The 15,539-nt window shown below is 39.5% G+C and overlaps 1 protein-coding gene across 4 annotated transcripts; it reads right to left on the bottom strand.

Moving 5' to 3' along the window:
• Positions 1-4,859: 4,859 nt before the first annotated feature.
• Positions 4,860-15,285, bottom strand: HNRNPA3 (heterogeneous nuclear ribonucleoprotein A3). 4 transcript variants are annotated; one of them, XM_021702842.2, is made up of 11 exons: positions 15,162-15,285; positions 13,147-13,269; positions 12,914-13,060; positions 12,625-12,835; positions 12,049-12,138; positions 11,873-11,965; positions 11,715-11,795; positions 10,484-10,627; positions 9,390-9,512; positions 9,220-9,293; positions 4,860-6,438 (listed from the first exon to the last, which is right to left on the bottom strand). In XM_021702842.2, exons 1-10 carry the CDS (start codon positions 15,231-15,233, stop codon positions 9,241-9,243), a joined length of 1,137 nt encoding a protein of 378 aa, XP_021558517.1. In that variant the 5' UTR covers positions 15,234-15,285; the 3' UTR covers positions 4,860-6,438; positions 9,220-9,240. The 4 variants fall into 4 exon arrangements, with proteins under 4 accessions (XP_021558517.1, XP_021558516.1, XP_021558518.1 ...); XM_021702841.2 differs by lacking the exon at positions 4,860-6,438 and adding an exon at positions 8,408-9,127; XM_021702843.2 differs by lacking the exon at positions 4,860-6,438 and adding an exon at positions 8,408-9,127 and having other exon boundaries at positions 10,487-10,627.
• Between the last annotated feature and the right edge of the window lie 254 nt (positions 15,286-15,539).

The raw sequence follows: 15,539 nt of genomic DNA, 5'->3' as shown, positions 1-15,539 counted from the left end.
TCTACAGGCTTCAAAGGTAAAACTAAAATACTTTTCTGACAGAATGGATGTTGGGTGAAGGTGGAGTCAAGGACTTAAACATCCATTAAGAATTGAGTTGCCCTGAGATGAAGACTGGTGAGAAGGGAAGTCTAGGTGGGAAAGTCAGTTCACTTTAGGACATACTGAGAGATTAAACATAAAAAATTAAGGCCCCACAAAACTCTGAAAATCTGCAGGCTGTCCAATAGACCGCTCACAGCATTGATTCACTATTTCTTCATCTAATCAGTTTGTCTTTTAAAGTAGGGAAATGGAGATTTATCTTGAGAATTACATTTAGAATAATCTACTACATGTGGATTATTCACGGAGTCGTATTAATCCTTTAAGAGCAATACAGTGCAGGGGCACCTGGGTGGCTCAGTTGGTTAAGCGACTGCCTTCGGCTCGGGTCATGATCCTGGAGTCCCTGGATCGAGTCCCACATCGGGCTCCCTGCTCGGCGGGGAGTCTGCTTCTCCCTCTGAGTCTCCCCCTCTCATGCTCTCTCTCATTCTCTCTCAAATAAATAAATAAAATCTTTAAAAAAAAAAAAAAAGAGCAATACAGTGCAAAGGTCCACAGGCCCTAAAACCAGATTGGCTGGGCTTGCTATTTTCCTAGAATGACCTCCAGTAACTCAAAGCACTCAGGCTCATTTCCTTGTCTGTAAGGCAAGAAGTTTTGAGTTACTACACAAAAAGTACTGTGCCTAGCTCATTAAGCACTCTATAAATGGGTGTTTTCTCATTTTCCTTATTAGCCTTGTTACTAGGATCACTTTTAGTTGCTAGTGAAAGAAACTAAAGTCAGATAAAGAGAATTTGACTTGAATGACAAAGCTCAGGGTTGAAAATGAATTCAAGAACTAATGGGAGTAGGGGCGTCTGCCTTTGGCTCAGGTCATGATCCTGGGGTCCTGGGATCGAGCCCTGCATCGGGCTCCCTGCTCCGTGGGAAGCCTGCTTCTCCCTCTCCCACTCCCCCTGCTTGTGTTCCCTGTCTCTGTCAAATAAAATCTTTAAAAAAAAAAAAACCTTTAATGGGTGTATGTTAATAGGCATTGAGATTCTGCCTCAGGCCTATTTCATGCAGTCAAGTATCTTCTCCTGTAAGTGGTTGATGGTGAGATCCCTAGAGACATTTTTCCAACCTCAAGGAAAAAAATCTCGGATCTTGACTGAAGTGCCCCACCCTTAGACAAAATTATAGGGGTGTGTGTGTATGTGTGTTGGGGGTGTGGCATGAATTTGAAACCAGCAGCACCACCTGGAATTGGCTGGCACTGGCAAGGGGTGAAAAACAATGCCGGCGGATTGGAACAGACTTCTAGCCGGATAGCACATGAGTTATTTAAGTAACCATAGTTCTTTACAGTACCTGAAAAAATTACTTTGAAGTACTAACCATACTGCACTATGCAGAATTAGAAACCAAATTTTCAAATATAGCAAATCCTAACCTCATGACAAAAAAACGAAGCCAAGTTTTCATCTCTTGATCTGGACTTCAGTTAGAGCTTTTTACTGTCCTCAGATTAAATTTGGCTATCCAATTGTTAAACATCAAACTCAAGTTTCTAGTTTTAAAATGTGTACCTATGCCTTTTACACTAATGTATACCAAGCATTCTTAGAAATCTTAACGATACTGCATTTGTTAATGTAAAGAAACATCTTCTTGCTGAGATTTCTCAAGCCCAGGATTTTTAGGGAATGGGTGGCTGCTCAACTTACACTACTTCTCTTACCATACTTGTTTAAGCCTCAGAACACAGACAAAATACTTCTCATTCCTAGTTTAAAGATACTTATCAGGGGGCGCCTGGGTGGCTCAGTTGTTAAGTGTCTGCCTTCGGCTCAGGTCATGATCCCAGGGTCCTGGGATCGAGCGCCGCATCGGGCTCCCTGCTCAGTGGGAAGCCTGCTTCTCCCTCTCCCACTCCCCCTGCTTGTGTTCCCTCTCTGTGTCTCTGTCAAATAAATAATAAAAATCTTAAAAAAATAAAAAAAGATACTTACCAGGACAGGTTCAGTTTTCAGTTACTTTTTATACTTGAGAGCTGGAGAAAAAACTTAAAAGACCTCAAACACTTTCATTGTGTATGGAGAAGAAAACTCAAGACATTGGCATATGGGGCCCCTGGGTGCCTCAGTCAAGGTTAAGCATCTGCCTTTGGCTCAGGTCATGATCCCAGTGCTGGGATGGAGCCGAGTGGGGCTCCCTGCTCAGTGGGGAGTCTGCTTCTCCCTCTCCTCCCCACTTGTGTTCTCTCGCTATCTCTTGCTCTCTCAAATGAATCTTTTAAAAAAAGACCTTGGCATAATTACCTTGGTCACCCATTAAAATTTTAACTATGCCTGAAGATATTAAGATGGTACCCATAATTACTACCAAAAATATCTTTAGGGGCCAGGCAACAGATTTAAGTTTGTCTTCTTTTTTAAGATTTTGACAGACAGACATAGCAAAAGAGGGAATACAAGCAGGCGGAGCTGGAGAGGGAGAAGCAGGCAGCCGGATGTGGGGCTCGATCCCAGGACGCTAGGATCATAACCTGAGTCGAAAGCAGACGCTTAATGACTGAGCCACCCAGGCACCCCCAGATTAAGTTCTTTAAGCCCATTATCAGATTTAAACTTCAGACTTAATGAGGGTAGGTGTATCTCCATTTTACAAAAAAGGAATTAGGTAAAAACAGCTAATCTGGATAGAATTTCAGAATTTTGAACTGAGTTACTTAAAACATTTAATGAAACTTAACATTTCCTTCAATATTAGAGACAAATCACAATGGTATTCAGTGCTTAAACTATTAAAAATCCTTACAGATTCCTGTTATTTCAAAATACAATTTATGCATCACAACCTCAAAATCCGAAGTCAGACCCACTAGCCTCATTTAATACTTGGAGCATGTGTTACTAAACCAAACTTAATATATTTTGATTACTGTTTTTTGAGAAAAGGAGCGGGAGAGAATCTTAAGCAGGCTCCAAGCCCAGCACAGAGCCCAACATGGGGCTCTCACAACCGGGGCTTAAAATCAGTCGGATGCCCAACCAACTGAGCCACCCAGGTGCCCCTTGATTACTATTTTCAATGTAATGCTTAATTCTACATATTTAATGTGTATGAAACCAACATTCTTAGGAGCCTACTGGCACCACCAAACTGCCAAAGTGTAGCATGCATAAAAAAGAAACCCCAAGTAACTTGCCCAAGCTCACAAAACAACTTAAGTTCTGTATTTAAGTATTTTACTGATAGTTAAACTTGATACTAAGAAACAAAAACCTAATTGCATTTTCCAATACCTGTTAAGGATGTAAGAGTAGGAGACAAATGAGAATAAATCCAAACAGACCACCTATCAGTTCTTTTCATAGGTACGTATTTTAAAGGACAAAAGTTTATTCAACATTTCTGTCAACGCACAGATTAACGATGTATTTTAACTTCAGGCGTAACTAGTTAACATGAGATTCATCTTCGTGATTACAGTAGGCCCTTGTAACCATTATAATGGCTATATACACAGATGTGGTGACACTTAACCATTTCATGTATTTTAAGATTTTATTTATTCGACAGAGACACAACAGGAGAGGGAACACAAGCAGGGGGAGTGGGAGAGGGAGAAGCAGGCATCCCACAGAGCAGGGAGCCCGACAGGGGACTCCATCCCAGGACCCTGGGATTATGACCTGAGCCGAAGGCAGACGCTTTACGACTGAGCCACCCAGGTGCCCTTAACCATTTCATGTCTTAAGTTAAGCTGCCAGCACCCTTGTACTTACATTTATCCACACTTACCAATAAATTATCTTGGGCAAATTCCTATTTCCTAGCTAGCTTTCAGTAGGATGTCCACTTAACTTTTATCACTTAAAAGGCAGTTCGACATCATTACCAATCTTTGAAAAAAATCAAGCAAAAATGGCGTATTTTACTTATTCTTTACCCCTTCTCAATCCTTGGTACTTTTTATACAATCCTAACTTAAATTAACCATAACAAGGTCCAATTTTTGTAAAACACTCATCTCCCAAGACTATAGTCTATGAATACATGGAAGATTCCAATCTTCCGGTGCCTGAACATTTTCATTCTGAAAAAAGGCAAATATACTCTTACCAACTTACTTTGGAACTCAAATATTAAACTAGGATTATAAGGTACTTAAAGCTGCACATGTGAAACCACTGCATATACTGTGCTGTAATCAAGCAAAATGTGTTGCAATCCTAACAGCTAAAATTCCTCACATGGCTTCAACTCCCAAGTATTTAACATGCTAACAGTTCTTAATGCCAAGAATCTAAATACTTGTATATTGTAGTCTTCCTAAAAATCACAATTCCTCAAAGCCCTACCTTACAAATTGATCACTTTGAGATTATCATTTTTATTTGGGTTAAAATGCAGCACTGCAGTTAGACTAAACTTCATGCTTTTTCCTCCCAGCCCACCCTCACCCCAGACTCAACCAATCCACTTTGGGGGGAAGGGGAATTCATCCACCACCTGAAGCCCTACTCCTATCTTTCTTCCCAACTTTCACTGGCCTATAATAATCTTAACTGTATTTTCCCTCAAAATCTCAAGATTCCTCACTTGTCACCCAGCACCTCACCTATTGGTATTCAAGACTTCCATCCTTAACAGGCTTTCCCTTTATTTTCATACCTACTTCTAGTGCCATGTATTTGTTTTCCACTGAATAGAATCTATAATCTTTAAAATTAACTATGTAAAGGATCATTCCAAGCTTCCTGTTATTTTACTAATGTAATATTCCCCTAGTGTTTAAATCACATGAACACTGTGAAGCAACAAACAACACACACATTTCTAAAAATATTTTAATGAAAAAGTTATCTTTCTGTAAACATTTCATTATACTACAAATGAAACATTTGAATCCATTACAGACCACCTCTTAAGTCTTAAAAATCAGGGTAAAACATCGAAATTTAAAAGTAATCTTGAATATTATATAGGCTAACAATCCTTAATACATCACCCCTGCATTAACTTGCGAATTATTCAACTACTTCAGACATCAATTATTGGAACTCCGAGATACGGTCCTTAACTAAGAAATGTTTCAAGTTGTGACTTCCATAGTGGAACTCTTCAAGACAAGCTTATTTCAGTTGTTCAGATCCTTAATAAATGATTATTACCCAATTTCCTTCAAGATTTCAATGTGTATCAGGTTTTTTTGAAAAAAATGTAGCGTGGGAAGCGGTAACATGTGAGATGGCTTGACAAGATCAGTTGAAAAGTTTGCCTCAACCATTTCCCCCTCCTTAGAACTTTTTTTTTTTACTGGTGCTATGACTGAAGAGCACATTTTTCAGGAACGACAGTGGAACTACATTTAAATAAAATCACTTTATTTCTTAAGAAATAAGATGGACTGTAAAGAACAATGCCTTTTAAAAAAGTTTCCTAATTTCACACTAAAACCACTTTTATAAAGAAAATTAAAAGGCTATTACCTTCAACACTTCATTCTGTATAGAAATTCAGTCCTAATCTGATTAGGTACAGAAACAGAGCCAACCATTTTCTGAGAATAAACTCTGGCAAACTAAATCTATCGAATGAACTTTATCATTTAGACACTGTTTTAAGCCTGTCCAAGTGTTTGCCCAATGTGGTGCTTGAACTCATAAACCCAAGCAAGAGTTGCATGCTCTACCAACGGAGGCAGCCAGGTACCCCTCAAATCTCAATTTTTAATAGGCCCTTTTCAGGGCAGCAATAGCCCTTATGAATGATCACCAACGGATACTAAAAGTAACTGAGTATTATTTTAGTTATTCTTTGGGAAATCTTCTAAAAAGGGAACATGAGCATAATTAGGCCCCTACTACTTCTGGCTAACTGGTTAAAAAGAACCAAAAATGTATCCTATTAGTTCAAATTCTTCCCTGAATTTATATGCAAGAGAATTTATGAGGCCACTTGAATGAAGACCATTTTTTCTATCTGTAACACCTGACAATTTTGAAGGTTCATCTAAGGTGTTTTCCAAAGAATGATTGGCAGCTTAATGCTTCTGTTACAAGTGTCATACTTACTACCTTTCTTATCAAAACTCAACTTTACCCTAAAGACACCAAGAATGAATCGTATACATGGAGCCACATGTGACTCAAGATCCTCATGGTTGTTGCAGGGCCTAAAACTGTTTAAAATGTGTTGGATGTGCTTCTTGAAGTGTTCAGCGGAATAATTTTGCCAATGTACCTAATAGTTTGAAAATATGTAATACGTTTTTGTAGGGAAACAAATGGTGTCATCAGCTTTTACTGTGAGCTACAAACCTTACCCAGCCAGAAACCTTCGTATTTAAGATGGTAGGAAAGACATTCCTCATTTAGGCAAGTAGGGTTCTCATTCAACCTGCAAATCAAAAAGATTACTCTTACCTTGCTTTACAAAAAATTACTCTTTAATTAGTGAAAAAATTCAAATTCAAGCCTTACCTAATGCTTATTGCCCTTCCTTGCAGGTCTAAATGCTAGACCTAGTGACTGTGGCAACTATCTCTCATTGATGTTCCAATAGGCGAAGAGCTCCTTCCTGCTAGACTTTCTTCGATATTTCAGTTGTAATAAGCAGATTTAACTAGCTTTTGGAAAGTTGCTCACTATCACCATAGTATCTTATGCCTTCACTTCTCTGTAGTTGAAGCTCTTGCTGCTGCCTTGTCATTCTTTATTTATGCTGACTTGTCCATACTCAAAAGGCTGCTGAAGTCCTGTCTTAGTGAGTCTCCTTTGATCCAGACTGTGCTTAAAATGCACATCTTAGGTCCTTTAAAGCTGGTTAAATCGCTCTCCTCATGGCTTACTTTTCCACACTGTTCACAAGAACTAAGCTAATACAACTTATAAACAGGTCACATACACAGATTTCACCTGCTTATAGGTTGCAAACATCAGCTTACTGAAAATATTTTCACTATTAAACTAGTTCCAGAACATAAAAAGTTTGTTAACAGCACAATTAACCTCATATGCCATTAAAGGATACTGTCAAGGTTGTGTCAAACAATTCCACAAACATAGAAACAGGAAATGTTAATCTCCCCCATTCCTTCAACCTTTATTATATGAATAAAAGAACTTGAGACAATTTAGCTCAATTTTAATGTTTCCCAAGCAGTACTTTGACCAGGTACCCAGGTTTAAGTTATGAACATTGACAGTGTCCATTTATATAACCACATTTGAAGTTGTTAAAGACTTAACCATTTTCTAATTATTAGCCTATTTTCTATGCTGCTTATTCACATATGTCCATTAACAAATGGAATGTTGTCTGTTACATTTATTGGTTTGTGAGTGTTTTCTGGAAAACTGCAGTATCTGTGAAGACCGATTTCCATGCTGGCATTGCATGCATCCAAATATTAATAATGCACAGAGGCACAGAATTAGAGCAACAAGAGAGCATATTCAAACACTAGCACGCCCCATTCCCCTTTTTATTGCTTGTTTTGCTTAGTACTTTTGAAAACAAAAATAATCTCGAATTCAACGTTCAACTGCCAAAGAAAGAACAACAGCAGAGCACATAACTTAGGGCTTGAATGAAATTGTAAGCACTAGCTGGCGCAGAACAGTAGACATTGGTGTTTATATATATGACCTTATCTGAAACTCTTCTCAACCAAGATCTTCCAAACCAAACTGTTAACTCATACCAACATGATTTAGGTTCAAGCATACACATGGAATAACAGTGTGTTCTCTTGGATTTTGAGTGAGCAAGAACTCAGACTATTCAAATTTGAATTGAGGTCTCTGGGAAGTGAGAAGCTTGTACTAAGCAACTGTGCTACACTTCTACTGCAGTAAGGTCATTTGGGATTTTATTTAGACTGTCCTTGGTTTTATCCAATAAAACAGAGAGGGTACAAAACAGGAAAGCATGCCAGCCAGTTAAGGGTTCAACAATGCATGATTTTTATTCTCTTGCTTCTGAAAGCTTGTATCAAAAAAATATATATATTAAACCAAGGAAAATAACTGAAGACTTATGGGCCTCTTGTGCTTTGTAAAGTAAGAAAAAAAAAAAAGGATAGCCACTAATTTGCTCAAACACAATAGGCTTAGTGGTCCTGTATTTTGAAGTTTTTAAGAATGGTTTTTAAGGAAAAGGGATAACATCCACTACCCCTTTCCAGAATTTAAACAGAGGGCAGTAGACATTTTTTACACCCAAATAAAACTATGGCAGTTCACATGTGACCAAGGTGAATGTAGAATGGAGATGTTCTAAACACGGCTAGGACTCTCAGCAAAACTAACACACTAAAATCATATGATTACATTTTGAAAGAAAATGCACAAAAACCAAATAGGAATTTTGAGATTTTTTCATTTGAAGGTAAATCTTAATGCTATTAAATTCACAAATATGCTAATTTAAATACCCAATTCTATTTATCTAAAACACACATTGCAAACATACAAGTATCTATTCTCTCCACATGTCAGAGCCCATTCATTTCATGGTTTGGAAATGCGGAGAATAGATTCCCCTTAAACTGCAAGTCAGCAGGTGTTTCTTTACAGTTAACTTTAGCAAAATTCATACAAAATAGTAATTAACAATGATCTTCTTTACTTGTTAACTCACAAGGAAACACCTTCAAAACTGCATTTTGTTAAAGTTTCTGTACTAAAATGTAGAAAAACTGAACTACACAAATATTGAAAAGTTAAAAATTCCTTAATTTTTTATTCCTGGTACCACTACCACAATTTACAGGGCAATATACCTGATGTAATGAAAAGAAAAAGAAAAAGACAAAGCTACAACAGATAAAAGACCTCAGGAATGTACATCTAATTGACACTACATTGCATTAATCAATAGCTGCACTTTTTGCAAACTGTGGCTATGACAGTCCTGAACAAGAAGGGTTTCCTGTTTAAGCTGCAGTAACTTTTCTGACTATGGATCATCGTTCCTTCTGTGGCAGATTTTTACAGTTCCTCTAATGCATTTGGGACGACTGTCTCAAAGTAACCTGCAGCTTTCCTGACAACTCCTCGCTCTCTCTCCTGCTAAGAACTGTAGCCTGTTGAATAATACAGGATAAAAAAATTATTACACTCAGTGAACAGTTCCACATATTCTTTATCATCACGATAAAATTTTAAAGATACCTACCCTTTTCTTCTGAATTTTTTTTTAGAACCTTCTGCTACCATATCCACCACTTCCACCACCAGATCCATAACCACCTAGAAATACACAAGTTTTTTTTTAAATATGTTTAAGTTTTTAAATTAAGAAATCCATGAAAATTTTTAACCAAAAGGGGGAAGGGGAGTACTTACCACCATAGGGACTGCCCGAGCTTCTTCCACCAAAACTGCCCCCCTTCATGGGTCCATAATTTGATTGCTGTTGTCCACTATAATTTCCAAAATCATTATAGTTCCCACCACCACCATAGTTACCTGAAATTACAAGTTTTATTTGTGGTTAACCTACACAATTATTTTCCTCTTTTAATATATGTGACTATAATCTTTCCACAATCACGACAACACACTCTAGGAACACTTACAATGCAACCCTTCGAAAAACATATATAGCTACCGACTCCACAAGACGCCTACTAGCAGACTTCAGGCATTAAGAGAAGGAAAACAATGAAGATGGTCCAAAAGAGCATGTATTTAGATGTGGGCAAAAGATGGCACCTATCAGATGCCAACCCCCTAGCACACATTCTTGCCTTCATACCACTATCAGCTGTACTTGATTCACTCTAATTCGGACATAGCACAACTTTTAAGTCAATGACAAAGAAGGTATCTAAAGTGGCTGGTCAAAAAATTTTCCTAGGGGTGCCTGTCTGGTTCAGTGGGTAGAGCATGCAACTCTTGATTTTGGGGTTGCGAGTTTGATCCCCACGTTGGGCAGAGCTTAAAATAAATTTAAAAATAAAAAAAAAACAAACCTAAAAACCGAAAGTTGAAACATTAATGCACCCCAACAAAATTCAGTGCATTTGTTTATAACAAAGCTCTTTATTTGTAGTTATCATGGAATAATGATGCAAACTTATTGTCTGAAATGTACCTAGGACATTAAAATTCCAAGTACTTCTGTCCCCTGAACTCCAGACCACACCCTATTCATTTCCATGTGTCTGCCTTCAATTTGCAGTTCCCATTTGTCCAATTTAAAAGTGCCCAGAATTAGCACTAAATACTAGCAAAATACATTACTGAAAAACGTCCATTTCAATTACATAAAAAGTGAACGTGCTTTACCATTTGCTAAATAGCCAGCAAAGCAAGAAAATTCAGTTCAATCATTCATCATTTGAGTATTTTCTAATATTACTATTTGACCAAATGCTACGTTTTAACATTTTTGAAATTAAAACAATTTTGAATATTTAGAACAAGTGAAAGCTTACCACCTCCAAAATTTCCTCCTTCATTGTAACCATCATATCCTCCACCACCACCTCCATATCCGCCTCCTTGGTTTCCATATCCTGGTCCACCACCACCATAGCCTCCTCTACTACTATATCCAGGACCACCACCATAGTTGCCACCTTAAAAAAAAAAAAAAAAAAAAGGGAGTCACAAAAACATAAACGTCTAAAGTCAAATTATTGAACTCTATATTACAACTCGTCAACTTGAAAATAAACCAATGACGTGATTTAACATTCTAAAGACTGGCACTACCCTCATTAACAAAGCATCAAAAACCTGGGCTAGAGACACCTGGGTGGCTCAGTCGGTTAAGCGTCTGCCTTCCACTCAGGTAATGATCCCAGGGTCCTGGGATTGAGCCCTACAGCAGACTCCCTGCTCAGTGGGGAACCTGCTTCTCCTTCTCCCTCTGCCATTCCCTCCCAACCTGCCTGCCTTGTGTTGTCAAAATAATTAAAGTTAAAAAAACAAAAACAAAAATCCTGACCCAGTGAGGATTAAGATGAATGCTTAAATATCCTTTCATACTAAAAAAAATTGTTCTTGTTTTTTAGACATTAAAGTTCACTAAAGAAAATAGTAAACAGTCTCCTGAGACAGACAATTCAGCTCAAATGCTAGCACAACGTTTCTGACTAAAAAAGGAACTAGCTAGGGGCCCCTGGGTGGCTCAATCGTTAAGCATCCGCCTTCGGCTCAGGTCATGATCCCAGGGTCCTGGGATCGTGCCCCACATCAGGCTCCCTGCTCAGCCGGAGTCTGCTTCTCCCTCTCCCACCCCCCTGCTTGTGTTCCCTCTCTCGCTGTGTCTCTGTCAAATAAATAAAATGTTTAAAAAAAAAAGGGAACTAACTAATGTTACAAATTTATTGGGGGCGGGGGGGAGTCTAGTCTTCCATGGTATTAGTTCAGAATCAATTTGAATGTAGTCAAGCCATGCAAGTTACAACTAAAATTAAAAATATAAACAATTATGTGGGGATTAACATAAGAATAAAAAAATTTATGTATGCAAAAAAAAAAAATCCAAGGTAAGCTAAAGTAAAATATTGACACAGATGTATACAAAAAAAAACTAATGAGGTAATGTATGGTGACTAACATAATAAAATTAAGGAAAAAAATATATATATAAACAATTATGTAACTTTCCAAAAAGTAGAGAAACAAAATTAAAATGTCAAACATCCGTTAAAAACTTACCATCACCTCCAAATCCATTATATCCACCATCACCTCCTCCATAACTACCTCTGCTGCCACCACCTCCGCCACCATAGCCTCCTGAGGAAAAGATAGGAATTAAAAATATACAACTTACCAATAAATTTCAGGAAAACAATCAAAGATAATCCTCTTACCTCTTCCACCGAAGTTTCCACCACGGCCAAAGTTACCACCACCTCCAAAGTTTCCTCCGCGACCCATGAAGTTGCCAGATCCACCTCCACGACCTTTAACATGGGCAAGGGAGAGCTTTAAAAACTTTACAAATGCCACTCACACCTATTTTATGTATATATATTGTACTACTCACCTCTTTGTGATCCAGCAGACTGCATTTCTTGTTTAGAAAGGGCTTTTTTCACTTCACAATTATGCCCATTAATAGTGTGGTATTTCTGAACTAAAAATTTTTTTTAATCAAACAAACGAACAAATTATTCGAGGTTTGGAAAAGCACATATAAACAATAACCTCTATCACTACATAACAAAGTATCATCAAGAAAGTAGTGACTTTGGGCGTCTGGGTGGCTCAGTTGGTTAAGCCAACTGCCTTCAGCTCAGGTCATGATCCTGGAGTCACAGGATCGAGTCCCGCATCGGGCTCCCTACTCGGCAGGGAGTCTGCTTCTCCCTCTGACCCTCCCCCCTCTCATGCTCTCTCTCTCTCTCTCTCAAATCAATAAATAAAAACTTTAAAAAAAAAAAAAAAGAAAGTAGTGACTTTGTGAGTGGGAATCAGTGTTCTAAAATGTCATTTATGAAAAATTGAACCACATGCTTTATATGCTATTAAATGCAATACAAAATAAGCAATTTGGCAAATCTAACATAGCACAAAGGGACCTTTTCTTTTCTCATTCAAGTTCCAATAAATTTCTACTTACCAACAATTTTGTCAACTGTATCATGATCATCAAAAGTTACAAAAGCAAATCCTCTCTTTTTTCCACTCTGCCTGTCTTCCATAACTTCTATGGTTTCAATCTTGCCATACTTTTCAAAGTAGTCTCTCAAATTATATTCTTCTGTATCTTCTTTAATACCACCAACAAAAATTTTCTTCACTGTTAGATGGGCACCAGGCTTTACAGAATCCTACAAATAAAAAAAAAGTCAAAAACCAAATTCTCCAACAATCTCACATATTACACAGCATTATCATCATCAAAATACCTCTCTAGAAACAGCTCTCTTTGGTTCCACTACACGCCCATCAACCTTGTGTGGTCGGGCACACATTGCTGCATCCACCTCTTCAACACAAGAGTAAGTCACAAAACCAAAACCCCTGGAACGTTTTGTTTGGGGGTCTCTCATCACCTACAAAACAAAAATTTTTAAGTACTGAAATATATCTGTACAGGTCCTACACCCCTTAACCTTTTTTTGTTCCATTAGTAACTCACCACACAATCTGTAAGTGTACCCCATTTTTCAAAATGTTCTCTTAAACTATCATCTGTAGTTTCAAAGCTCAAACCACCAATAAACAGTTTTCTCAACTGCTCTGGTTCCTTTGGATCATGGCCCTGAGGAAACAAATACGTTTTAATTATTTCTTTTAGCAGGTGAATTGCTGAGATGCACAAGTCTTTAATCTGCTACAAATAATAAACCCAGCATCAAATTCCTGTACCATTAACACTTTGTCCAATTAAAAACTGGAGTAAGATCACATGTCAACTGATTAAATCTATACAGCCTTTCAAATGCCAACATCACTTCAACTACATTTAAGTCCCGAAAATTCCAGAATCAAAAGTCCTTTAACTTTAGACTACAACTAAAAGCATCTGGGGACAAATTATTTTAGAAGTTGCTACTAACAAACTGCTCTTCAAGAAACCAAAGTGCTGTAAAAGTAGTGTTCCATCCATGCCATTTTTCATGTCTTCCCTCAACACTCTACACTTCAAACATTTAATGTTAAACTACAAAACTGTTCACTATGTAACTTAAAGGTTCTGAGGGCCAAAGTTTAAAAAACTCAACAGTTTCAAGCAAAGCAAGGTTAAAATAGGTATTCCTCAATTAAAGGCTGAACCATCACCCCCCCCCCAAAATTACAAAAAGAAACCATTACCTTGATAGCTTTCTGTAACCAATTTATGTTTTAGGTTATATACTGTAAAGTTACCTATTTGCACTTGTATCACAGGGCAGAAACTTCAAAAACATCTTATAGGGTCACAAAAAAGGCAAGTTGCACTTCTATTAAATGTAGTATATACTTTTTGACAATGGAGCACAACAGAAACAGATTTTTAAAAAAATTAAGATACAGCCTGAATTGTTTTGCAATTCAACTAGCTCCTCAGTAAATTACATGAACTGCCATTTAATGCATGCATTAAGTATAGTTCATCCAAATTCCTTAAATAAAGGGGCTCACATTTACATTCTAATGTCTTCGTGTCTTCCAAAGTAGAGATGTTAAGGCATTTAATATGAAAAGACTGTCACATGCTAGAAAAAAATGTTAAATGATTAATAGCCTAAAGCATCAATTCAGTTGGTCTCATCTTTTCAAATCGTGGTTAACTGTATTTAATCGATAGAACACAGATGAAAAAAACAATTATAATCCACGTAAGATTATCTCAAACACATGAAAAATTCAAGTGTGGTTGCAGTCCTCTCAAACAAAAATCCAAAAAAACTACAATGAGTCGACCCACATGGAGCTAAGATACGTGTAAGTACTTTAGCAAGAATACCAGATCAGGTAGTATTTTAAAGCAGCAAACTTTTAAAAAAAAATTTCGTATTGTCAACTGGGTACTGCGAAGAAAAAAACAGGAGAATTAAATTCTCGTCGCCTTAAGAGATCTGAAAGGACTAGAAACGCCCCGGCATTAACTTCAGCGAAAGCAGTAGGCCGCAAGATCCGAGGCCATTTGTAGCATTTTCTGCCGGGCCGCCTCCTCCCTCTTCCTTCCAATCCCGCGCTCTTTCCCGGCGGCGGAGCGAGCCGGCGGCCATTGCGGCCCAATGCGCCATTTCGTAACGCGGCAGCGGATCAATGTCAATGTGGCCGCCGCCCGCCTGCTCGCTCGCTCGCCCGGATGTGACTGCTCGTCCCCTCCCCCACCGTCTCCTCCCAACCGCTCCCGCCGGGGCCCGCCATGCCGCCCTCGGCCTCGAATCAGAGGCCGCGCGGCCGGCAGGCCGGGTCCCCTCCCGAGGTCTCCCCAGCCACGCAGCGCCTCCGAGGGGCCACTTGTGCAGCCGAAGGAGAAGGCGAGGAGGGCGAGGGGCCCCAAGAAAGCCTCTGAGGCCCGCTCCCCTCCCCCCCCCCCACCGCCCGTCTCAACGCAGAGCGCGGGACGGCCGATCCGGTCCACCCGGCCTCCCCGCTCCCACCGAGCTAGGCCCCCCACGCCGGCCACTACCCATCAACCCCCCGCTCTCCCCCTAATACCTCCTCCCCCCGGCGGCGGCGGCGACGGCCGGAGTCGGGCTGGGGGCGACCGGGCGGCGGTTTTACCTCCATTTTGAGACCGGACTCGCCTCTTCCAACTCGAGTTCAATATGGGACCGAGAGGAAGAGGCGGGGCTAGTAATCACGTGATGCGCTTTCCGCGCGCCGCCGTGCTGGTGGGGGAGGGGCGAGTTGGGAAGGGGGCGTGGCCAACTGGGCGCGAAGAGAGAATGGACGAGCGGGTTGGCCGGCGGGGAGCGGGGGCGGGCCGGGCTGCGGGAGCGCGCGGGCCTAGCCAACTTCCAGTGCGGTGCCGCCCTTTCCGCCGTTCGCGCCTGGGCTGCTGCGGTGACGCCAGCTCGGACTCAGCCAATGGCG

The sequence above is a fragment of the Neomonachus schauinslandi genome, chromosome 3, assembly GCF_002201575.2.
Source record: "Neomonachus schauinslandi chromosome 3, ASM220157v2, whole genome shotgun sequence".
Taxonomy (NCBI): domain Eukaryota; kingdom Metazoa; phylum Chordata; class Mammalia; order Carnivora; family Phocidae; genus Neomonachus; species Neomonachus schauinslandi.
This window is presented reverse-complemented; position numbering and strand designations above follow the sequence as displayed.

Coding starts and splice junctions, on each gene's coding strand:
- HNRNPA3 (XM_021702842.2), bottom strand. CDS start 15,233: ATGGAGGTAAAACCGCCGCCCGGTCGCCCCCAGCCCGACTCCGGCCGT. Junction 12,139..12,624: donor TACAGTTGACAAAATTGTTG/GTAAGTAGAAAT, acceptor AAAAATTTTTAG/TTCAGAAATACCACACTATT. Junction 9,294..9,389: donor CTCGGGCAGTCCCTATGGTG/GTAAGTACTCCC, acceptor GTGTATTTCTAG/GTGGTTATGGATCTGGTGGT.